Source organism: Myotis lucifugus, unplaced genomic scaffold (assembly GCF_000147115.1).
Source record: "Myotis lucifugus unplaced genomic scaffold, Myoluc2.0 scaffold_226, whole genome shotgun sequence".
NCBI lineage: Eukaryota > Metazoa > Chordata > Mammalia > Chiroptera > Vespertilionidae > Myotis > Myotis lucifugus.
In genome coordinates this window covers 636454-662643 of record NW_005871274.1, presented here as the reverse complement: position 1 = coordinate 662643, position 26190 = coordinate 636454, and the positions used below count along the sequence as shown (strand labels likewise).

The 26190-nt window shown below is 36.6% G+C and overlaps 1 protein-coding gene across 1 annotated transcript in view; it reads right to left on the bottom strand.

Moving 5' to 3' along the window:
• Positions 1-26190, bottom strand: part of MED13L (mediator complex subunit 13 like) — a 234029-nt gene that overhangs the window by 110012 nt on the left and 97827 nt on the right. Inside the window, 2 exon segments of the mRNA XM_023761997.1 lie at positions 5393-5476; positions 11807-11891. Of these exon segments, the coding sequence (XP_023617765.1) occupies positions 5393-5476; positions 11807-11891 (169 nt within the window).

Below are 26190 nucleotides of genomic sequence, written 5' to 3'. Positions count from 1 at the left end.
CATGGAAAAAAAGAAGCTGCAAAACTATGACACATGATTAGATAAGTCTAAATTGTCCCATTAATATTCTTTTATGGATTGCCCATCAACTAGCTCTTGTTCACAGATAAGTGGCAAAAAGCACCACATGTACCAAGTAAATTTATGAGGAAAACTGAAAAAATGATGACTAGTGATCTTATTTTTCGGAACATTGGGAGATTTCCTTTACCTTTCACACTGTAAGTATCTGTTTACATGTCTGCTTAACCTCTAGATAAAAGATCCCTTTCCCTGCCTTTTCATCTTTGCATCTCTAGAAGGAAACACAGATGACTGGCCTTTAACAAGGAGAGAAAAAGGAAAGAGGAGGATGGGTAGAAGAGTGAGCAGTGGCCTGGCCGGCACAGCTCAGTGGTTGAGCCTCAGCCTATGAGCCAGGAGGTCACCGTTCGATTCCCCATCAGGCACATGCCTGGGTTTTGGGCTCGATCCCCAGTGAGGTGCATGACATAAAAAAGTAATTAGAATATTTGAAAGTATATGAGGCTATTGAACTATCATCTAAGAGGAGGGCAGGTTTGCACATGAAGAAGAGACAGCTAATTAGTTCAGAAAATGCACTAGCAAGTTGGTTATTTGTGTTTACCAATATTTGTATTAGCCCAACTAATATAAACCTGATTCCTAGAAAAGATCAAAGGTGCAAATTGTCATTGGGGACAATCAATTATTTTGCTAAAAATGGCATTTAAAGGCTAAAATTAATAGACTAAAAACTGCAATAATCAAATGTGGGCTGGAATTAAATTAGAAAATGAACAACTCTCTAGAAGAAAGAGACTCTATAATTGGAATAATTTCTAAATCATTTTTAAAATATTTATTTCCACTGGTTTAAGCATCTAGTTAAAGGCTTTTTCAAGTTCAATATACTTTAGAAACCATAATTGTTTAATGTTTGATGTTAGTTGTCATAACTCTTTAGGACAAAGCCAAAGTTTTCTTTCCTACTTATTACATTCCCAAGGATATGAATAACCAAACATATGTCACTATAGAGAAAAAAATGATATGAATAAATTTATTTTATCTTCTTGGACGTGCCTGGTCAAATTTGTTATATATATATATATACTTTTTCTAAAATTATCCCGAGCATTATCTCATATCAAACATTGAGAACTCTATTTTATAGTCCACAGTAAATGATTTAGTCTTGCTATCAATATGGAATTTATAGCTCAAGAAATTATATGCTATTAATCTAACAGGGGAACACTATTCATCAATATATTCATTTCTTCCCACTATTAGAATTATTTTAGCTACATAAAATATGTCATGTTTTCAATCGTATTTTTAACCTATTGAACAAAATTAAATATATGTTAGTATTACTATACTTTATACAGAGTACTAGTCTTTAAAATACATTCCTTTTATTTGTATCTAATGGCATCAAGTAAGAGTATTCCTAAAAATAATAATTTGTGCATACAATTTGTTTAGCACTGAGCAGCAAGTTCTCCTAAGATAGTAACTGCTACTCAATAACAGCAAAAAAACAATGTTCAGCCCAGAAAAAACTAAACACCTTATCCAAAGGCAAATAACTTGTAAAGAAAGGTATGGAATGTGATCCCAAAGTTTATCATTCTAAATGTCCTTCTCCGCAGTGTCACTCTATCCACCTAAAACGACTTAACCACTGAGATCTTCTGTCAACATCCACCAAGAAGCTCTATCAGCACTCAGCAAATAAAAGAGGAAAAGTCGTTACACTTAATAAAGTTTTATAACAGCAAATGCCAACTGTTCAAATTCAAGCTTTGGTTTTAAATTTTTCTAACTGATACTGTGTTTTAAAATGTTGTTGTTTTTTTCAAAATCATTAACATTTAGGGGAATAGAGGGGGGACAAAATGGGTAAAGGGGGCCAAATATAGGGTAACATAGAAACTAGACTTTTGGTGCTGAACACGCAATAGAGTAAAAAGATAGAGAATTGTGTATACCTGAAATTTATGTAATTTTATTAATATTACCCCAATAAAAATATCATTAACATTTCTACATTACAAAAAAATTCTACATTCAATCATGAATTCTAAATATAATAAAATAATTCCATTACATTGCTCAGAATTATTTACATCTATTGGTTGGCTAAAGTTAGGAAGACTTTTGGGATCTAAATTAAGTGTGAAGATATATAAACTCTATCCTATATAATAAAGAGCTAATATGCTAATTAGACTAGACGACAGAATGAGCTTCTGGAACGACCTTCCAGAATGACTTTCTGAAACCACCAGTGGGAGGGGGGCAGTGATGCAAGGGCCAAGTCCTTCCCACAAATTTCATGCATCAGGCCTCTAGTCCTATCTAATAATAGACAAACATGGTAATTGACCGTACCTTCGTTACGCCTCCCATTGGCTAATCAGCACGATATGCAAATTAACCCAACCAAGATGGCGGCCAGCAGCCATGCAGCTGAAGGGAGCAGGAGGCTTGCTTGCTCCAGTGATGGAGGAAGCCAAGGTTCCCCGCCTGCCGCAGCCCGGCTCTGATCTCCGAAAGCAACAAAGTTTCAATTATAGAAGTTAAACAAACCTCAGATACCTGCTTTCAGCAGGCCATGGCCTCGGAGCTGGAGCGAGCAGGAGCCCGCTTTCAGCTCCAGTGACAGCAACAAAGTTTCAATTACAGAAGGTAAATAAATAACCAGAATAAAGAAGAATTAAAAAAAGGAGAGGCTGGGAGCTTCAGTCACCGGCCAGCCTGAAAACGGCCCTCAGCCCCTCACCCAGACTGGCCAGGCACCCCAGTGGGGATCCCCACCCTAAAGGGGGTGTGGCCAGCCTGAAAACAGCCATCAGCCCCTCATCCAGGCTGGCCAGGCACCCCAGTGGGGACCCCTACCCTGAAGGGGGTGTGACCAGCTGCAAACAGCCATCAGCCCCTCACCCAGGCTGGCCAGGCACCCCAGCAGGACCCCCCTCCCTGAAGGGGGTGTGGCCAGCCTTTAAACCGCCCTCAGGCCCTCACCCAGGCTGGCCAGGCACCCAAGCAGGACCCCCACCCTGATCCAGGACACCCTTCAGGGCAAACCAGCCAGCCCCCACCCGTGCACCAGGCCTTTATCCTATATAGTAAAAGGGTAATATGCAAATTTGACCCTAACAGCAGAACCCACTGGGAATGACTGGTCACTATGACACACACTGACCAACAGGGGGCAGACAATCAATGCAGGAGCTGCCCTCTGGTGGTCAGTGCGCTCCCACAGGGGGAGCTCTGCTCAGCCACAAGTCAGGCTGACGGCTGCCAGCATAGCGGTGGTGGCGGGAGCCTCTCCCGCCTCCTCAGCAGCGCTAAGGATGTCCGACTGCAGCTTAGGCCTGCTCCCCACTGGCAAGTGGACATCCCCCGAGGGCTGCTGGGCTGCCAGAGTGATGTCTGACTGCCAGCTTAGGCCCGATCCCCTGGGGAGCGGGCCTAAGCCAGCAGGTGGTCATCCCCCGAGCGGTCCAGACTGCGAGAGGGCACAGGCCGGGCTGAGGGGACCCCCCCCCCCCCGCAAGTGCACAAATTTTTGTGCACCGGGCCTCTAGTATAAAATAGATTCATAACTACATTTGACTTTTAAACATTATTTTTTAACTATTAAAAATACAAATTGCTGTCCAGTCGGCGTGGCTCAGTGGTTGAGCGTTGACCTATGAACCAGGAGGCCACGGTTTGATTCCTGGTTAGGGCACATGCCTAGGTTGCAACTTGATCCCCAGTGTGGGGTGTGCAGGTGGCAGCCAATCAATGATTCTCTCTCATCATTGATGGTTCTAGCTCTCTCTTCCTCTCCCTTCCTTTCTGAAAGCACTAAATATGAATTGCTCCTCTTTCAATCATTATTTTATTTCTATATTTCCTCTTCATTCCTCAAATTCCTGTCACATCATCACACATTTAGGACTGGCTCAGTTAACTCACCAGTGAGCAGCTGTGGGGATGCACACTAAGCATAGCGAGCCATACTAAGAATCGTATAGAGATCCTTGTGCTAAAGCAATTCCATAGTTAACCATTTAGACTCATCAACATTAGAAGCCAAAACTTTAACCATTCAGAAAGTTGAGGGAAAACACAAAGACTAATTATGTTCTTGGAACATATGCATTGGTCAGACCAAATCAAAATAAATAAAAGAAAAAGTTCCTCAATCAAAGCATCTGTAAATAGAATCACACTTTTACACACCCATACATACTGGCACCTTTCTAAAAGTGTCATTATCCTTTCCACACAAACTTTGATATACATAATACCTACTATGTTCTATTTGAATACACTTCTTAAATAAATCCTAAAGAATTTTAAATGTACTAAAGGAGGAAAAAATATTTCAAGGAACTTCGTGGTGATTTGCGGGATGGGGGGCCACAGCAGGCAGTCCTTATTTTATCAGATTTGAAAAAAGAAACCAAATTTTCGTAACTTAGATTTGGTAATGAGCAGATTCCACACAACCACTTCATCAAAGCTTTAGACATAAAGCTTGCTAATTGAATCTCTGGTAGGAAATTAAGAAAGTAAAGGTTCCAAAAGAGTCAAGAGTTGACAGCCAAAATTCTGGCAAACTACCCAAAAGATCTAACCTTAGAGCTACCATAAAAAGCTTCAAGAACTCTTACCTATAGCCAGGAATTGGGACTTTTAGCTTAGGACAAGTATGGCAGTAAAAAAATAAAATAAAGAAGAATAAAGACTGTGTACCCTGCTCTTCAGAAATGAAGTAATCACCATCAACTTATGATTTTAATTAAGTCTATCCTGTGTTCAGAGGTAAGTGGGTAAATATTTCATTTTGAGTGTTTTGTTTATTGGTTCTGGTTTGATTAATCTAAGCCTCCATTTTTGTTTAGTATCAAGGACTGCCTTTGATGGTCAAAAGTTTAGCACTGTTTAGCAGTAATTCACAGTCCTTGTTTGACAATTAGCAAGGATGTGTTGATTGACTTTTAAGGGGCATCAATCCTATAAATATTGTCACCATTTGAATTCATTTGACTGTTTTTAAAGGTTATGCCATATAATACTTTAAAGAAGAAAAATAAAGAAGAAAAATAACAAAATAAAATATTTCAATTCTAAATAGTGTGGTAATAAGGAGCTTATACGTAGGCAATAGTGATAATCATCTTTCTAGTTCAATTTTTAATATTCCATAGAAATTTTGTAATGCAGTGTTTAATAAAATGTGATCCAGAAATCTATTGTAGTACATATAAACTACTAGAATTATTAGAAAGTAAACAAATAAGCTGCTTCCCCCACCCACCTCTCCCCCAAAGATAGTTGTGGTCAAGCAAAAGCAACCAAAAAAACCAAGAGCATTCTAAACACTCACCTTTTGTTGACTGGCTTTTCATCCTTTTCATACGGTCGAACAAACCATTTCCCAATCCTAACGAAGTTCTTATCCATTAGGCACCTATGATAATTACATCAAGAATTATTTTTATAGTTTCAATAATAAATTAGGAAGTCATTGCATCAATAATCACAAATGGCATACATCATTGGAAATAAAAAACATCAGCAATTAAACTGTCAAAATGTTTCCTCATCACTGAGATTTTCAAAATTTCCTTACTGTGAAGGTATGACATAATTCTGTAAGATAGTATAATATTATCTTGCAAGACCACTTGCAAGATTTATAAAATGTTCTTCAATCAACAGTCCTAGGAAAGCATTTCTCTTTAGAAATAATTCCTAGATCCCTACTACAGCTCAAAATTCACTGTTTCAAGAAGAAAAAAAAAAACAATGAAAATGATATCAGGGTGAGGGGTGTGTGTGTGTGTGTGTGTGTGTGTGTGTGTGTGTGTGTGTTTGTTGCCATATGGCTCTAAATAATTAACTACACAAGCAACTTGATTCCAAAGTTGGCATGCCGCAAGCTCTAATCCTAAAGACATGGGCAGACCAGATATTGGATTACAGATGCCACAGCAGCGGCCACAGCCTAACTCCGCAAGCCATTTCCCAGATGGGACAGTTAGGAGGGTTAGAAGGGAGCCACCACAAACTTTGGGTTCCTTTGTGTCCCTCAAATAATGAAATTATAAGTATGACGGTTTTCATAGATTAAAAAGTCCAAATATAGTTTTCCTCTACCACACTCTCAACCAAACTGCACTTTAGGTTATCAAGAAGTTATAGTGCCTGGTTAGTGTGGCTCAGTGGTTGAGCATCGACATATGAACCAGGAGGTCACAGGTCGATTACCAGTAGGGGGCATGCACGAAGCAGCTAATCAATGATTCTCTCTCATCATTGATGTTTCTATCTCTCTCTCCCTCTCTCTGCCTCTCCAAAATACACACACACACACACACACACACACACACACACACACATAAAGTTATAGAGCTGCACAGGTACACTAAATTTTATATAACTTCATAACAGAGTAACTTCACCAGTATCAAAGCCTTTACCTTACCACTCTAATCTATACCAAACACATAAGCAAAGAAGTCTCCTTTCTAGAAACTGCAGTGCTCCCAAATCCCAACCAGATAACAGAAACCCATATAATTTAAGGGCTGAAGAAAGTTTTTCAGCTGATTCCTTCTATTAGGAACTCCATTACATTGGGTTCCTACCTATACCCTAGTAGCGGTTCTCAACCTGTGGGTCGCGACCCCTGAAAATACATCCCGCATATCAGATATTTACATTACGATTCATAACAGTAGCAAAATTACAGTTATGAAGTAGCAACGAAAATAATTTTATGGTTGGGTCACCAAACATGAGTCACTGTATTAAAGGGTCGCATTAGGAAGGTTGAGAACCACTGCTAGTGGATGCTCCCTCCTCTAGCCAAGCACACTTTATTATTCCCATCCTCTCCAAAATCTCTTTAAGGTTAGGCCCTTTTGTAGGCCTACTCTCGCATGAAACATTCATTCTAGTGCAATTCCAAAGAACCACAAAAAATGTTTACTTTTTAAAATTTTTAAAGTCTTAATTTTTCCGTCCAAAAAATATTAAATAAGTAGATAAATTGATTATCTTAAGGTGAACATGTTTCTCTCTATTCATTCACAATTAGACATGTGCTTTCATTCACTTGTGTCTGTAATGTCTAGTGTCTCTTCCTTTAAAGCAGCGGTCACCAACCTTTCGCACCTCATGGACCACCAGTGGTCCGTGGACCACCAGTTGGCGACTGCTGCTTTAAAGCATATTTACCACTTAGGTCTAAAGACTCATTTTCCTACTATCTTTTAGAGAACTGCACACTGTCACAGTTTAGTAAAATGGGATCTCACTGATTAACCATGTCCTGCTCCTGTGACCATATTATCCTCAAGGACTCTCAATGTTGCAATGTTATATCGCCATTTCGTCACCTAGGGCTGAACCTACCACTGTGCTCTAGTGAATACAGGGGTGGGCAAAAGAAAGTTTACAGTTGTGAGTATGCAAAACACAGAGTTTATTCTTGTATTATTATTCACTAATTATTGTATTATTTAGTTGTATTACAACTGCAAATCTGCTTTGCCCACCCCGTATATTTACTATTTTGAAATCCTTGACTCAACACATCCAAGGACAGTGCTCATTTACCCTCTGATGATCACCTCTATTGGATCACAATACCACAGGACATTAAAAGCTGGTAATTTACAAATATGTTATTTACAAATATGTCATCATAATTACAATTCCAATTTTCATGTATTTCTAACTGTACTTTTCCAAATGAATATCTTCACTCTAAACTGCAACTCTGGCAAATCAAGAGGCTCTGAGCCAAAGGCAATTTTACAGCTGTGTTATAAATTACTGAGGGGTGAATATGCTGACAATCCATTAGGAAAGCAGCACCAGTGGACTACCCTGAAGAGCCATTATATTTAGAAATGTTAAATACCCACAGATTAAAGTCTCCCTAAGTAAGTGTGGACAGAATAGAGCAAAACAGCATCAAAAGACCCATGTAATCTTCTATTGTGTGCAAAGCAATGATTTGCATGTTTGAGGGGGAAAAATACCTTTCCATCAAAATCAGCTTATGTTTTATTCTAAAAACTTAGGAAGGAAGGGGGAAGGAGAATCAAGTCAAATTAGCAGAGATTCTATATAAGTAAAAACCAAATTAATGATCTTTTATCATTCTGGGCATTTTGCCAAAAAGGGATAATCGATCATTAAGAAAATAGGAAGCACAGTTACTTTCTCAAAAGAAAGAAAAAATAAGCATGATCTAAAATTATAAAAGTTGGAAGGCCTAAATATTCAAATATTGAAATTCTAAATCACAAATGAAGAAAATACGCAAAGAAGCCACTATGGCTCAGTTTTTAAAAACATGTATAAATACATCCATAATTGTGTTTTAGAAACATATCTGTGTTTAAATAATATAACTAGCACCTGATTAGAGGATAGATTATTAGAAGGGAGAAGACCTCAACTGACAGGTATGGTAGATTTTATCCTCTTCCTAAACGTGTGCTATCCCGTGCCTTCTCTCACTGACATCGTTTGGCCATGTGACTTTGGCACCCCCTACTAATGGATTTTACTTTCTCATCCATTTGACTTTGGTGGCAAATATCTTGGTCAGTAAAATGTGAGCAGAAATGACATACCCCACTTTTGAACAGAGCCTTCGAGGGGCTACTATGTATTTTACCACTGCCTTCTGCAAACAGCCCAACAAGTCTTTGAACGGGCTGCCTCATCAGCAGATTCCTGCTTGCAAGAGAGTGCTGCAGTAAAGGAATCACAATGGATAGCAGCAGGAGCGAGAAATAAACTTCGTCCAGCCAGTGTGGCTCAGTGGTTGAGGGTCGACCCTTGAACCAGGAGGTCAGGGTTCAATGGGTTCAATTCCTGGTCAGGGCACATGCACAGGTTGTGGGCTCAATCCCCAGTAGGTAGTGTGCAGGAAGAAGACAATCAATGATTCAGTCTCACTGATATTTCTATCTCTCTCTTTCCCCCTCCCTTCCTCTCTGAAATCAATAAAAATATGTTTAAAAAAAGAAAAAGAAAGAAACCTCAATTGTTATAAAGTAAGATCTTTCAGCATAACTGAGCCTAACCTGGTTGGTAAAAGAGATCACTGCAATATTTCATGAAACACATATCTTAAAAGTAGGCCAGTGGCAACCAAAATGAAGAGAATGGAACTGACTAGAGAAATACCTGGAAGGCTGAAGGAAAGGTGGGGGATTCAATTGTAGAATAAGGACCACATGGAAATAGAATTGGATGAATTATATATGATCACCAAAGAAAAGAATTAAGATAAAGAAATAAAAGTTACAGGGAGACAGATTTTTGCTCAGCTTAAGAAAGACTTTCTAACAATGAGTGCTCTCTAAATATGAAAAGCCCTCCTTTGGGAAACTGTGCTCACATAACCACAAGTATTCAAGGGAAGAACAGATGACCACATAGAAAGGATATTATAGAATGGGATTCCAATACCTGGGAAAACAGGCTGACTTTTAATATTGTGCCCAACTCTGAAAACAGTATCAATACTTCTATTGGCTGATATTAACAGCGGTTAACCATTTATTGAGCTCTTAAAACAAAGGTCATAGTTAATAAGTACTTACTAATTTACAGTGGAGAAAACTAGCAAAATGCTACCTCAAACAAGTGATCAACAATATTAATATTAAAAATAGGATACTGAAATCATGGACCTACTACACAGCATCACTTGTATGGTATTCCTATTCAATAGCATAACATAATCATTAGGAAACTATCTCAAATTGAGGAATTTTATAGAAAACACGAGAGGCCCGATGCACGAAGATTCATGCAAGAATGGGCCTTCCTTCCCCTGGCTGCCGGCACCGCCTTTCGCTCTGGCCGGAGCCACCTTTCTGCCTTCCCACGTTGCCCAGAGTCCCAGAGTGGCTGGGGCCATGGCGACAATGCAAGTATATAGAACATAACTGGGACAACAGGTAAGTTCTGAATGGAGCTACAGATTAGATAATGGCATTTTATCAATGTTCAATTTCTTAATTTTCCTAATTGTACTGTGCTTATATGAGAGGCTATCCTTGTTCTTAGGAAATGTACACCTACTAGGTGTACCGGTTAATAATGGTGGATTTTGTAATCAAAGAAAACACGATAATTTCAAGAGAAACATCAAAAGTGCTTTATTCAAAGTAATGTCCATCACTAGCTACACATTTCCCACATCTTTCAAGTAATTTGTGGATACCGTCCCAATATAACTTTTCTTGTTTTGAGGCAAACCATTCAGAGACCCAATTTTCCACTTCTTCGTACGTTTTTAAGTGCTGCTCAGAAAGTGTGTGTGCCATCGATGGGAACAAGTGGTAATCTGAAGGAGCAAGGTCTGGTGAATACAGCGAGTGGGTTAATACTTCCCAGGCAAGATCTTTAACATGTCTTTAACTGGTTTTGAAGTGTGTGATGGTGCGTTATCATGAAGCAAAATTACTTTGCCTTGTCTTCTGAAACATTCTGATCGTTTTACCATCAAAGCATGGTTCAAATTGATTATTTGCTGTCGGCAGCGATCAGTATTAACAGTTTCACCTGGTTTTAGAAGCTCAGAATACACCACACCTTCCTTATCCTACCAAACACAGAGCATTGTCTTCTTTCCCAAGTGATTTGGCCTTGCAGTCAATGTTGATGGTTAACCTGGATCAACCCATGATTTTGTGCATTTGCGATTCTCAAAATAAATCCACTTTTCATTGCCAGTCACAATTCAATGCAAAAAAAGACTTTCTTTCGTGCCATTGAAATAACATTTTACTGATGACTTTTCGGTTTTCCATTTGTCTTTCGTTCAGTTGATGTGGCACCCATTTTCCTTCCTTTAAAATCTTTCCCATTGCTTGTAAACGATCAGAAATTGTTTGCTAAGCAACGTTTAATCTTTCTGCAAGTTGTTTTTGAGTTTAACATGCATCTGCATCCAATAATACTTGTAATTGTTGGTCTTCAAACTTTTTCGGTTGACCTGGACATTCTTGGTCTTTCACATTGAAATCATCAGTTTTAAAGCGTTTAAACCAGTGTTCACAAGGATCTTGAGATGAAGCATGTTCACCATAAGCTTCCCGAAGTATACGATAGCTTTCAGCAGCACTCTTCTTCAAAATAATGAATTAAAACTCCCCCCAAATGATCTTTTTTTGGTATGAAATTCTACATTTTTAAGCGTAAAAATATCTATGATGTTAACACCTTCAGAAAATCTGACATATGAACTTTTGAAGCTTGTTGGCAGTACAAAAAAATCGCATACATATCAAATCGCATATATATCAAAATATGTGTAACTCCATCTATTGAAAAAAATCTGCATTATTAACCGGTACACCTGGTAAATACTTAGAACCACCTCAGGTATGCAAATGACTCTCAAGTGGTTCAGGGAAATTTTTAAAAATACACAAACACACACACACACACACACACACACACACACACACACACACACGAGGGGGCGGAGGTTGTTTAGGACAAGCAACCACTTTAATTATCAAGCAAACTGTGCAAACAAAAACTACTGGTGAATCTGTGTATGAAGATATATGGGAATTATTTGTGTTATTCTTGAAAATTCTCTAACTCTGAAATTATAGTAATATAAAAAAACACAAGAGAGTTATAATTTTATTTTTATAAAACTGCATGAAAGCATTTTCAGAACTACAGGAAACCCTCTAAGTATCTAGCATTAAACTTGGGTTTCTCAAAATCACCTTGATGCTGTTCCTTCTCTTACCTTTCTAACAGATTGTGGATTGCTTTGAAGAGTAGCGTCCGACATTCATAGGAAAGGCCATTTTCCCAGAGTCCTTCTTCCACAACTGGAGAAAAAAAAAAAAAAAGAACCAGTTAGCAGGGCATCCAAATAAAAACAAACTTTGAAACCATTTTTCTAAAGCAAAGTAAATAAGTAAATGTAAATAAACTTTCTCACACTTAAACAGAGAAAGGAAGTTAAGTACTTAAAGTCATAAAATACAAAATACATAACAAAATATATGCTTAGATTTTAAAGTCTTTGTAATATCGGCATGGTACAATCCCTCTCCCATAAAAGTCTTTCAAACCTGCTTATTCTGCCCTACCCAGTTTGGCTCAGTGGATAGAGCGCCGGCCTGCAGACTGAAAGGTCCCAGTTTCGATTCCAGTCAAGGGCACATGCCCAGGTTGCGGGCTCAATCCCCAGTAGGGGGCATACAGGAGGCAGCCGATCCATGATTCTCTCTCATCATTGATGTTTCTCTCTCTCCCTCTCCCTTCCTTTCTGAAATCAATAAAAATATATACTTTTTAAAAACCTGTTTATTCCGAGTTTAAAATCGTTTGAAATTCTCAAATCAATCTTTCTACTTTATATTGTCGAAAAGACTAATTTTGTTAGAGTTTCATTTAAATAACTTTAAATACTGAGTTTTTTACAGGAAAAATCAAAAGGAAAAAATACCCAATAATGTCAGAGTTACACAAAAATTTTAAATGTTTTGAAGGCAGTATCTGAATAGGATTTTAAGGACATGATTTTAGGGAGAATGTCAGGAAATTAAATCTTATTGTAACATCAATTTATTTCCTGAACTCATAATTTCTTTTTTTTTAAGATTTTACTTTTTTAATCTTTATTGTTGAAAGTATTACAAATGTCCCCCTTTTTTCTCCATTGACCCCTCTAGTCTGCATCCACCCCCCCACCCCCCAGACCCTCACCACACTGAACTCCCAATTGCATGAATGTTTGACATTTGGAGAAATAATACTTGCCTTTGAAATGTAACACTAAGCCACAAGTAACTCTAACACCAAGAGAATCAAACAGACTAACATTGCCCATGCATTCCTAACATCTTTTCATTTATAAAAATATATAAAACGCCCTAGAGAAGATAGCTAATTTTCTTTCAAATTGTATTAGTTCAATTCAAGATTGCAAAAAATTGGAAGGATGGAAACGACATTTGTAGAAGAAAATTTTCTGTCCCTTTTCGTTGTTATCCTGACAAAAGCATTCACCAGCGAAAATTCTGACAGAATTAAAACACGTGTTAAATCCACAATACATCTTTAATGCTTTTATCACACTAATTGGCATCTTAAAATGCATCTCCATATTCTCCAATCTGGTAGAATTTGAAGAAGTGTATTTACATTCATAGGTTTTATTTATTGGACTTTTTAAAAAAATGATAAAACTGCATAAATATTTTTTGTCCTCATATGTCAGATAACTATTTTCCTGCTCATCATGATTTACCAAATTTTCCCAAAACAACCTCTGGCGGAAACATTTTCTCTTATGTATAACTACAGAAATGAAAATAAAATACAACAAGTAAACAAACATTCCTGCTAGCAACAGATTGTCTCTGTTAAAGACAAAGCATCCCAAAGTTTTTTACAATTCTCTGAAAGTGTCATGAATCTCTGTTCTCACACATTTATCTTTTGGGTAGAGCTTTTACTAGGTAAGAAAGACAACTAACATTTCAATAAAAGAAACATCCCATAGTAATTGCTTTTCTTTGCTTTCCTAATGTGTTTCACTGATTCTGAAACATGATCAATTTTAAGATGTATCGTTATTTTATATGTCACTGGGGGTAGAACGGTGGGAGGAAGCTGCCAATTAAACTATAACATGGTACGTAACACTTAGAATTTTTAATTTGTAATTATTTAAAGAGCTTTAAATTGAGATATATTTTTAATTATTGTTGTATATAAAACAAATAATATATTCAAAGAAATAAGTTTAAAATTCCCAATAGTTCATCAACATTCGAAGTCCAGCTCTTATGAATCACTCAACTTAGTCACTGGTGTCTGTGTTTCTCTACATAATAGTCTTTTGTGCCAAAGAAAGTATTGGTGATGCAGCGTTTGTAAAATGAGTGCCCAGCTGTTTCCAAGTTGGTAACACCCATTCTGCACATTTTTTAAAAACCTTTTAAAATTAAAATCTTCAAACATACTTTAAAATAGAATAATAAGCCAGGTGGCTCAGTTGGTTGGAGTGTTGACCCGTTCGCCAGAAGGGGTTTGATCCTGGGTTGGGGCAAGGATGTCTGCTTTCATTACTCCTATTCCACTTACAGTGGAAATTTCAGCCAATATAATAAGGCAAGAAAAAATGACACCAAGTACAGTGATGAATTGGCAGAAATAAAACTCTTTATGCACAGAAGACATGACTATCAGAAAATCCTAAAGAATCAACAAAAGAAGCTATTAAACTTAAAACTGAGTTTAGCTAGGATCATAAAATACTAGGTCAATAGACACAAAACAATCATATTTATATACTGAAATAAATAATTAGAAGTTAACAAATTTTAAGTATCATTTACAACAGCACCAAACAACAAGAAATCCCTAGATATAAACCTTACAAATTATGTTCAAGATCTATATGCTGAAAACTATAATATTAATGAAAAAAATAAAAGACAAATAAATGCAGAGGCATGTATTCATCATGGACTAGAAAAATCATTACTGTTATGATGTCAATTTTTCCCAAAACAATCTAGAGTCAACTGAATGCCAATCAAAATCTCTGCAGGATATTTTGTAGAAATAGACAAGCTCAGTCTACATATCTAAGTGAAAGAAAAAAAAGAAAAAGAAACCAGAATAGTAAAAACAATGTTGCACTTGAGGGACTTATGCCACCTGATTTCCAGATTTACTATAAAGCTAGAATAGATAAGACAGTGTGGTATAAGAGAAAGGATATATAGATCAATAGAACAAAATAGAGTCCAGAAACAGACCCACAAGTATATGGTCAGTTTATTTTCAACAAAGGTGCAAAAGCAGTTCAGTGATCAGAAAAAGTCTTTTCAATAAATGGTACCGGAATTAGTAAATATCCCTATACCAAAAAGAAAGAAAAAAGAAAAAGCCTTAAACCCTATTGCATACCATATATAAATGTAACTCATAATGGATCATAAAACAAAATGCAAAACTTGAAACTATTAAATTTTGAAAATATAGAAGAAACTTTTTATAAGCTTAGTTTAAGCAAAGATTTCTTAGATGTGACACCAAAACATGATCCATAAGGCAAAAACAATTAAATAGGGCTTCATCAACTGGAGAACTCTGCTCTTCAAAAGATGTCAATAAGTTATGTTAAGCTATGGAAAATACAAGCCAGAGAAGGGAAATAAACAGTTATAAATCACGTACTTTAAAGGACTTGTATTCATAATATGCTATTTTTGATTTTTTTAAAAATCTCAAAATTCAACACTAAGAAAAAAAGGCAGTTTTAGAAAATGGTCCAAAGATTTGAACACTTTGCCAAAGAACATATATGAATGGCAAATAAAAACATGAAAAGATGCTCAAAACATCACTAGTCCTCATGGAAATGCAAATTGAAATCACAATGAGTTATCACCCATTAAAATGACTTAAAAGAAAAACTGAAAATACTAAGTGCCAGTGAGCATACAAAAAATAACTGGAACTGGCATATACTTCTGATGGGAATACAAAAATAGTACAACCACTTTGGAAAAGTTGACTTTGGCCATTTTTCTAAACTTAAATATACACTTGCCCATACAGCCCAGCAATATCCCTCTTAGGTATATATTCAAGTAGCATAAGAACTTATGTTCACATGAAACACTGTAACAAATACTTATCATTGTTGTTATCATAACTGCCCAATCCTGGAAACCATCCAAATATCCCTCAATTGAAGAAAGGATGAACAGTAGAAAATCCATACAATGGAATACTATACAAAAAGGAACTAGTGATACAATCAAACATTGTATGCTCAGTGAAAAAAAAAAGCCATACTCAAAAAGCCGCATGCTATGTGAGTCATTCATATGACATTCTTGCAAGTGCAAACTTAAAGTCATATAAACTGCTCACAAAGGTATCCAGGTATTGGAATGGTGGGAAGGGTTGATAACTAAGGGACACTGGAAATCAGTGGGACAGCACTTTTCACCACAACACTATGAGTCAGAGTGAAGGACATGTGACATTCACTTTAGCTACTCAGCATCTGACTTCTTCCTGTCACTGGGAATTAGCTACTTCATGAATTCTGGTTGGAGTCAAAGATGGCCGGTCACCTCTAATAGGAGCTGAAGATACTGATTCTGTCTGTTCCACACCTTCCTACAATGTGGGCAAGGATATACATCCTCAACTTCACTAGATGCTACTGCATACATCTCTGACTCTAGATCTAGTGACACAAAGGGAGTGGAAGGACGGAGATCTTCCCGTGTGCACTAAAAGTAGAGGCTGAAAGATAAAGTTTGCTGCTAAAGTAGCATAGGTACACAGCATCTAGTGCTTGGTGATAGCACTAGTTTCTCATCAAACCAATTATGCAGCACTGACCCTAGAAGTGCCAAAGAGTTGTGAGAACAATTCTTTTAAGCAACTCCTTTTGTTAGTTTGCAACTAAGAATTCTGACCAATACAGTGCATTCTAAACTCCATTATATAAATGAGAAAACTAAGGCTTAAAAATCTTAAACTTGCCCAAAGTAACACAACTCAGTTCAAGAATATAGTCGCCCTAGGCCTAGCCAGTTTGGCTCGGTGGATAGAGCGTCAGCCTGTGGACTGAAGGGTCCAAAGTTTGATTCCAGTCAAGGGCACATGCCTGGGTTTCGGGCTTGATCCCCAGTAGGGGGCGTGCAGGAGGCAGCCGATCAATGATTCTTTCTCATCACTGATGTTTCTGTCTCTCGCTCCCTCTCCCTTCTCTTCCTCTCTGAAATCAATAAGAATATATTTTTTTTTAAAAGAATCTACAGTTAAACATAGCTACTACACTCAGTGGCTAACTGGATTTTATATCTACTTTTAGAAATAGTAAACATATGAATTATTCCATTAATTAAACTCATCAAGAGAGTTTATTTTCATAGCTGCAGTGATTAGGACATTTCAAATACTCATAACATGTGTTCAGTTGACCTGATATTATGTGTACACATACTTTTCAAATTTCATTTGTATTAGCGTCAACCTAAAAAATCCTTATATTTAGTTAAGTGAATTCATGGCAAAGAAGAGATTCAAACCCAAGTTTTCTGACTCTAACACCATGTTCCTTCCATGAAACCATACTTCTCCACAGGGTTAGTGTTAACTCACCTCATCCCCCTCCTTTTACTCTTAATACTGACTAGAAAAGCAACTTTCAACACTGAAGTTAAATTACCCTTTGGATCCACCATTTGCACTTTAAATTAATGTTTTCTAATAGCTGCAAGTAACCTTTTCAAAAGTTAAACAAAATTGAAATTGCTTCTGCCATCTATTTGTACAGCTCCATGGGAAAGTCAGAGAAAAATCACATAATAGCTTTTAAAACTAATTTATTTGAGACACCCTACTCCCAAGGTAAAATTTAAGCTAACACTTCATGTACTTGATATGAGATTCTTCAGAAAGCATCCTTTAGGACTGGGGGGAGTGAGGGGGGAGGTCCAGAAAGTAGTTATTCTAGGTTAAGGGTTAAGTTTCTATAAATGACATATAATGCACTTACTACTTAATCCCCTATCTCCCTTCCAAGGTGGACTGAGTAGAAAAGCAACTGCCAAAAAGTTGATGAGACCTGCAGGTGCTGGCGCCTGTCTTTATGAAACCTACAATCTCCCCAGGGTATACTAACTCCATTTTTTTAAGCCTTCCTAATTCTTTTGATCGTCCAAGTTTCAAGAAGACTGTCTCTATAGACTATATTCATAAATCTATATATATAAAAGGCTAATATGCAAAGTGTCCCCTCTGGAGTTCGACCAAGTTCGATTGCTCACTATGAAGTGCACTGACCACCAGGGGGCGGTGCAGAATGAAAGAAGGCCCTCACCAGCAGCCAGCAGCTAGGGAAGGAAGTTCCCTGCTGGCAGCCGGAAGGAAGACCCCAGCCGACAGCCGGAAGGCCCCGATCGGCCCTGATTACCGGCCAGGGCTAGGGACCCTACCCATGCATGAATTTTGTGCACCAGGCCTCTAGTTTACATATAATAGAAGATAATTTTTCTAAAATTTTGTTAATAGGCTCAGAAGAAAAAGCACGAAGAGACCTAAAATGTATGTACCATAAATGAGTGGCAAGAATCAGCTAAAGCAAAGAATTCCTAAGTTAAAACCTTCTCCTACTGTTTGTTGTCTATGACGGCCCCACTGAAACTGAAAAATGAAACTAAGCACTGCCACAGCTGCCTATTTACAAAGAGAAAAGTTATCTCATTTGTATTGTAAAAGCTATAATCAGAATATTTTAAATTGCTGTTATTCAACCTTTTTAAAAATAGTAATCCACAATCAAATATTTAAATTGCAAAAGTACTACATAAAAGTTTTAGCAGAAGAAATCAAAATTTAAATAGCAGTAATTATTGCTCAGTGCCCAAATTATTTTTCCAAGTCCTCACAAATCATAATACAAAACTATCAACTTTGCAAAGCATGCTCCTTGCAGAATTAATAAGTGTTCTGAAAGAAAAACCATATAAAAGTGTCTGGGAAAAAGTCAATATGGCAAAATATCAAAGCAGCATATACTTCAATGATTTTGTGTTTCCCAGCAGAGATCTTGGAAAGATATCCCTTCCAATTGGGCAAATGAAACTGGCACACTCCACTTGAAGGGGGAAAATGGGAGGAAGAAGAATGGAATAGAGTGGGGAGGAGCATAAAGATTGTGAAACCTTGAAGAAATTCAACCTCATCCTTTTAGAATTCAGGTCACCCTGACTTACACAGTTTAAAAGTAGAATTACTTTCAAAGAATACATATTTCCTCTGAGCTATGAGACATATTTCCTTTTAATGTATCATATTGCAGCAACAGCTGAAATGAAGGTCTAGACATCAAAAACATTTCTTACTCCCACCTAATGCTTTTTTACCTCAGGCATCAAAACTAATGAAACCTATTATCCAGAACATTGAGTTCAGTTACCACATTGGCTATTGCAAATATTGGAGGGGGAGGAGCACTTTCAGGGATGGCACTCCTTATTCAGCCATTAAAATTACTGAAAATCAAATTTTGCTCCAAACTCCAGAAATACAAATAGATTAAAGCAAGGCCCATGAAACAATATTATTTTCCAGTTAAATTTCAGTGACATACTGCTAAAGACAGAGCAGCCCTGACACCAATTTGCCCCACTGACTTTGTTTTCACCTTTATCTGCAATATATAAATAGACCAGCTTTTTTAAAACAGTTTTTAATTGTTAAATGTACTACCTAAGAATTACTCTATGAAGACATTATAAGAAAACATTATCAATTTATTTTATGGGTTGCATAAAATGAAATAAAGATAAATATATAGAGAATTTTTAAGTATCTGTTTTCTTAAAATTAACTTACAAAAAATTATAGCAAAGTAGCATAATGCTATATTAATTCTGAAAAATACCATTATACCCATAAAAAATCCAATTACATACAACACTATTGATTGATCACAGTTACACCACCATCGATTGGCTTGTAAAATCTATATTTGAAGTCATTAATAACTAAATGGGCTTATTACTTATATCAAATTCAACCCACTTAGAGCTCTGGCTTTCTTGAATAGCTTGTGGGTATAGAGTATTTGTCATCACTTAACAAATCTATGTTGAAAATGGATTTTAACTTTCCCAATGTCAAGTCATCAAATGAGAAGATGTATATCAAAATGCTTCATTTATTTTAACCAATTTGCAACTTTAAATGATTATGAACACTAATAATATTCATCATATAGAAACAGAGTTGTGATTCAAATCTTAACAGTATAATATCTTACTCAGGAACCTGACAGCATGAGTTCTCTACCAGTTACAAGATAACCAGAATTTTAATGATGGTTTCCACGCAGCATTGTAGCAGTTGAGACATGACCCAAGTTAGCATTTCAATGGATCATAGGACTCCATGTAAAGCCACTAAACTTTAAATTGAAGGAGACCATAAAACTAAATTTCTAGATAAATGAAACAAGACCTTCAAAAGACAAGTGCCACAGAAAAATGTCAAGCTACAATGTTACTTTAATAGCTACACAGTGAAAAGGAAAATTTGCATAATGGTTGTTACTGACTTCTAAGGACAAAATTTGCCCCATTTGCTACTGCTTTTAAAGATTTTTAGATAATTATTACTTTTTTACACTTTAAAGCTATTAATATACTCTTAATTTTGTTATATAGTAAGCATAAACAAATAAAGACCTAGATGAACATCCATCAAAATTAATAGTTTCTTAGGTTGTCGGAACAATTACTTTTCTTTACCCATGTATTTCCCAGGTTTTCTTCAATGAACATGCATTTCCTCTATAAGCATGCATCACATTTGAAAGATTTTTAAAATAAGGCTACTATTATTTATTAAACAACTATATGCTTTAAAACCGTGACATGCTCAAAAATTACAAGAAAGAAAGATCATTATGACAAGAATCACAAGATAAAATTAAATTAACAAAAAGAAAACCAAGTATGTAGTTCAGTTAGAACAGTTATACTTAAGTCCATCAATACTACAAAATAAACATTTTCTAAATTTCCTCTAAGACAATGACTTTCATCAGGTTAACTCACTATTGATTTCAACACTGACACAATTGAGCAGTAAAAATAAAAATATTACCTTTCCACTCTTCAGACACAACCTGATTTGAAATATACACACGTGTGCACGTGTGTGTGTGTGGCACATACACACACGTCCCCAGATTGCTACTAAAATTCTGACAGGACAAGCCCCCAAATTGCCTTTTACACTAAGCTCAAACAGTTGTCTGTCACTGCTATTATAGTGAGTAATCCTTGCAGCTGTAACTGTTTGAAATGCAGCTGTCTTGTTGGTATTCTCTCCCCGGCCCCACTCATCCAGCATTTCTGTTCTTGCTACAATAACCTAAAAGACCATTTTACAGGAGGCTTAGCCCTGGCTGAGGGCACTCTACGGCGTGACCGAGAGAACATGGAAACACGATTCATTAGACACGCCTGGAGTGATAACAATGGTGCTGCTTCTTGCTGCCTTTCATTTCGTACATCAGTCTGAGACTAATGCATTCTCGTTACACAACAAGCGCATTTATAGACAGGAAAAAACTGTAATCACCTTTGATTAAGAGACAACATATTTTTCCTATAGGAGCTGCCAGTCATACTGACACAGTAATTATTTTTTAACTGCAGGTTAGAATAGCAAATGTTGCAAAAATAATATCTGCGAGCGAGAGAAAGATGACTACTATGAAGATTTTGTACACAAAGGTTTCTCTAGACGAGGCTCAGTGCCATGTCCTTGAGACCTAATGGGTACCTCAGCCTGCATTTAAGCTAGACTATCTATGGCAAATAGACTAGATCCTTATTAAGCAATCTCATTCTATATATCCAATTCTTTGGAGGTAAAAATTACAGAATGTTTTTATCTTAATTTTAACCATAATTTTTAATGACCTACCACTTCTTTCTCCATGGGACTACAAATTCAATCCCCTTCTCTTTTTCTATTATCTTACTTGAACTACAAAATAATTTGTCCTCTCCACTTTTTCCGTTATCTACCTTTCCAACAAAATTTCTTTCCCTTTACATAAAATGCTAGTTCAAAAGACCCACTTTCTATCTTAAATACAACAGTAAAAAAATGTAATTTTGATTAAAAACAGGATGTACAATTATTTTATATCAGTCTATCATTTAACCCAATTTCCATCAATCACTGCACCTAGCAAAGGTTTCATTTGTAAATATAAAAGCTCTAACTTCAACTGGGGGGGAGGGGGCAGGAAGGGAGAAGCACAAGCCACATTATATTGACAACATGTAGAGTTAATTTTCTTATGGGATTCTGAAAAGTAAAACACTTCTCCACACACCCATGCAACTGCAGTCTTTTGTGGCTTCATCCATATGTGTTACTAGAGGCCTGATGCATGACATTCCGGCACTTGGGCGGGGGGAGGAGTACCCCCCCTAAGCCCAGCCTGCGCCCTCTCGCAGTCTGGGACCCCTTGGAGAATGTCTGCAGTGGACATCCTCCCAGGGGTCCTTAGCGCTGCTGCGAAGGCGGGAAAGGTGAGACTGGCTTCTGGCTGAGTGGCGCTCCCCCTGTGGGAACGCACTGACCACCGGGGGGCAGCTCCTGCATTGAGCGTCTGCCCCTGGTGGTCAGTGCGCATCATAGCGACCAGTCATTCCGCCGTTTGATTTATTTGCATATTAGGGTTTTATTATATAGATTGGTGGTTGTTTATGGTGAGTTTGGTAGTCAACAGGAAAAAAACTGTGTGTGTGTATATACACACACACACACACACACACACACACACACACACACACACACACACTAGAGGCCCAGTACATGGATCCATGCACCAGTGGGGTCCCTCGGCCTGGACTGCAGGTATGGGGCCAAAACCGGCTCTCTGACATCCTCCAAGGGGTCCTGAATTGTGAGAGAGTGAAGGCCAGGTTGAGGGACCCCACTGGTGCACTATTGGGGCCAGGGAGGGACTGTGGGAGGGCTCCAGGGCGTGTCCGGCCCATCTCGCCCAGACCCCAGCAGCAAGCTAACCTACTGGTCAGAGCGTCTTCCCCCTCGTAATCAGTGCAGGTCATAGCAACTGGTCAAACAGTCAGACACTTAGCATATTAGGCTTTTATTATATAGGATATGCCAGGAATTGAAAGATTATAGTTAAACCAAAATAACTGAAAGTATTTTTGAAAGGTTAACAGACTCTGTATAGTTAAACATTTTTTTAAATGGTTAGTCTCTTTTTTAAAGCTTTCTATATAACATTATTGTATTTTATACTAAGAATGTGCTACAAAACTAGCAAAACAATTTGCACATGTGAAATTCTGTTAAATTAGTAAAGGACCAAATATAAACAAATAATAGAAAACGGTTAGGTCTGGCTCATAAACTCTGAGACCTTAAATAGCTTTTTTAAAAAATGGTTATGTAGAGGGAACAAGAGTTGATAAACAGAAAAATGCTTGGGCAAGTTTTAGCTGTTGGGTGTTAGAGTTTTCTGACCTGTGCTACCACACCAGGTTAGAAATTAGGAAACCTACAACCTAGCTTTCATATGTCTACAGGTACACCAGTGAGCTCTCATGTGCATTCAATCAAACACAGTGTGCTTTGAGGAGAAAATAGACATGCACCACACTACATTAGAATTACACAAGTTTAAAATTCGATCATTTAAATTAAAGTAACAAGTCTTATTACAGAAGATAACATCTATACTTTCTACTCTAAAAGTGCCCAGGTCTCCCTCTCTTATTTTGGTCTTTTGTACTGTATAAAAAGCATGACTCCCCAAAACTAATCAAAAATTACTTCTATAAACTTTCCCTGCTGTCTGTATGAAAAATCAATATCAAACATGTCATTACAAAAATTGTTATTAAAAATTTAACTGAAATTAATTCTTAGTAATAAATAACTACTTGGTTGACACATGAGTTTCTATTATATTAATCTGGTACTTAGAAGAATCACAAATTTATTATTCTTTACTTTTTAAAGCCAGAATGTCTAATTCTCCCTTCAAGTCTTCAAAAATAATTTGCTTGTTTGTTTTGTTTTTTTAAACAACTTATTGAAAAGCAATAAATGATTCTCAATACTTTAAATTGAAACATTTCCAGGAAAAAAGTTGTCTTTATCCAAAACGTTTAACAAGCTAAGTAGTTCCAAATCAAAGCCAGAAACTTATAAATGACCTAAATATTCCAACAATGCCAACATTTTTATTTCATATAGGTGTGTTTCAAAGCTACTAGATTCCTCTGCATTAACACAATTCAATTTTGAAAACTCTAAATACTTTGGGAAATGAAGATCGAAGATCAGTTATTTACACAGACACAACCTGATTTGAAATATACACACATGTGCATGCACGCACACACGCACACACACACACACAGTTTCAGCAGCATTGGCCTTAGTTCTGTTTCTCTATCTAACAAAGTGAGCTCAAGGCTTTTGCCCTTGTTTCCCTGCATCTGGCTGGATAATCCAAATGTCATGTCCTCCCAGAGCTTTCCCTAACTAAAGTAGCCCTTTCCCAGTCACTTACTCTCTTATCAATTGCTTTGGAGCATAGGACCATATGAAAGTATTTGTTTACTACCTGTCTTTTCACCCACACTGAAAAAATGCCACCTCCAGATGCAGGAGGAGAATGGCAATACTTGTGTGCTTACTATACTGCAGAGAGCCTTCCACAAGGGAAAACATTCAAAGTGGAGCAAAAGACAACCTACCATGTAAAGACAATTTAATGTTAAACTTTTAAGACAAAAGATTTATACAGCACATAGTAGCATGGTATAGTATAAGTCTAAGAATTCTGACACTATGCAAAATACACACTTCTATAAAAGACATAGTTTTTTCCCTACTGATAATGTAGGAAAGCTGTACACATTCTCAGAGTTGTGATTTGATATTGTTTCCATGGAAACCAAATAGGGTCATAATTAAAGCACAAAAACATTTCTGTAGAAACAAGTACGGATGAAAGATGTCATGAAAATAAGATCTTATTTGAACCTATGATAATTAGCAAGATTAGAATGACTAATGAGGAAAATTCTTGAGGGAAAGATCAAGAAAAATGTATTAAATTAAAATGCCTTACAATAATGACAATAAACTACCACAATTTAAAGCAGTTACTGTCATAAAGTGAGCCTATGAGTTTTGTGTGTTAAAATCAGACAATTCTAAATTATAGAACTTCCACCCCAATAAACAACATTTAAAAACAGAATTAACTCTTTGTCTTACCTAGTATAACTGTTCTAGTTACAAATTCTATAGCATGTTGTTGTTATTACTGATGAGGCCTTTTCATTGCTTTAAATCCATAATGTCCTCTAATTTTTAATGACTATTAGTCATGTTCATCAAATTTGGAATAACAAAATAAAGTTATATAATTATGGGGTAACATTAAGTGGTTAAATTCCCATTTTATATTATATAATGTGAATAAACAAATAATAAGATATAGTAAATGTGTTATTTGTTCCATTCTATTAGGTACAGTTAGCCAAAGTCTCTATGTAATTATCTGAAGCCACATCTACAAAGGTCCAGGAACCTATTATTTGTCTTTAGGGGTTGAGGAAGGCAGAGCAAAACATGCAAAAAAAACATTTTGTAGAAAAATATTGTAGAATCTCTGGCCTATTCATGGACACCCAATTTTTGTGACTCTCAAAAAATTTTTAGAAGAAATTTATTTTTAAATCAAGTATAACTTAGATATATGATCAGTGATAAATTCTTAATTTGAGAGGCAATTTAAAAGATATATTTTATCTAATTGGGGATAACCGAAATATTATATATACTCTGTACTAAATTACTAAAAATCCTATTTTCATCAGCAATGCTTAAAAATTAAGGTAAATAGAGAAGAAAAAGAAACAATGGCTCTTTTGAATTGATTAAGCAACTATTCACTATTCATATTCATTTTGTATCTTCAGTCTGGAAAAAAACAAGGCCCCTTCTAACTTTCAATTAGTCATACACTGTCCTGTTTAATTTTTTCTCTAACTATTTTGCCCTTTTGAAGGTGAACTTAAATTAAGTCAAAGACATATAATACACAGACAGTAATTTGGAAGTGGATTTTTGCCTCCCCGAACCAGACATTAAGCCTTGCCAAGGGAAGCCCTGTATAAATAAGACTATTCACAAGATAGGAAGCATCAGCAGTTGCCCATTTACCTCCAGGGTAGTCGCCAAAACTTCAAAGCACCATTGAGCACAGCATCAATGCTTTTGTCTGAAAGATCTCAGAGACTATAAGCTATCTTGGTATCATTAAATATCTCAGACTTTCCAGGAAACAAGTGGGTTTCTTAAACTCACAAGCAACTACCTAGGCATTTCTTATAAACTGAAAATCACAGCCTCCTTCTTTGAAGCTGATCACACTGTTCAAGTTTGAGGGGAAAAAACTAAAAAGTCTTTGCCACATTGGAATAACATAAAAATGTTTTATACTTGTTTCACTATAGTTCTGGTTAAGAACAACTATTTTAAAAATAAAACTCCCCAGATTGTGCAGTT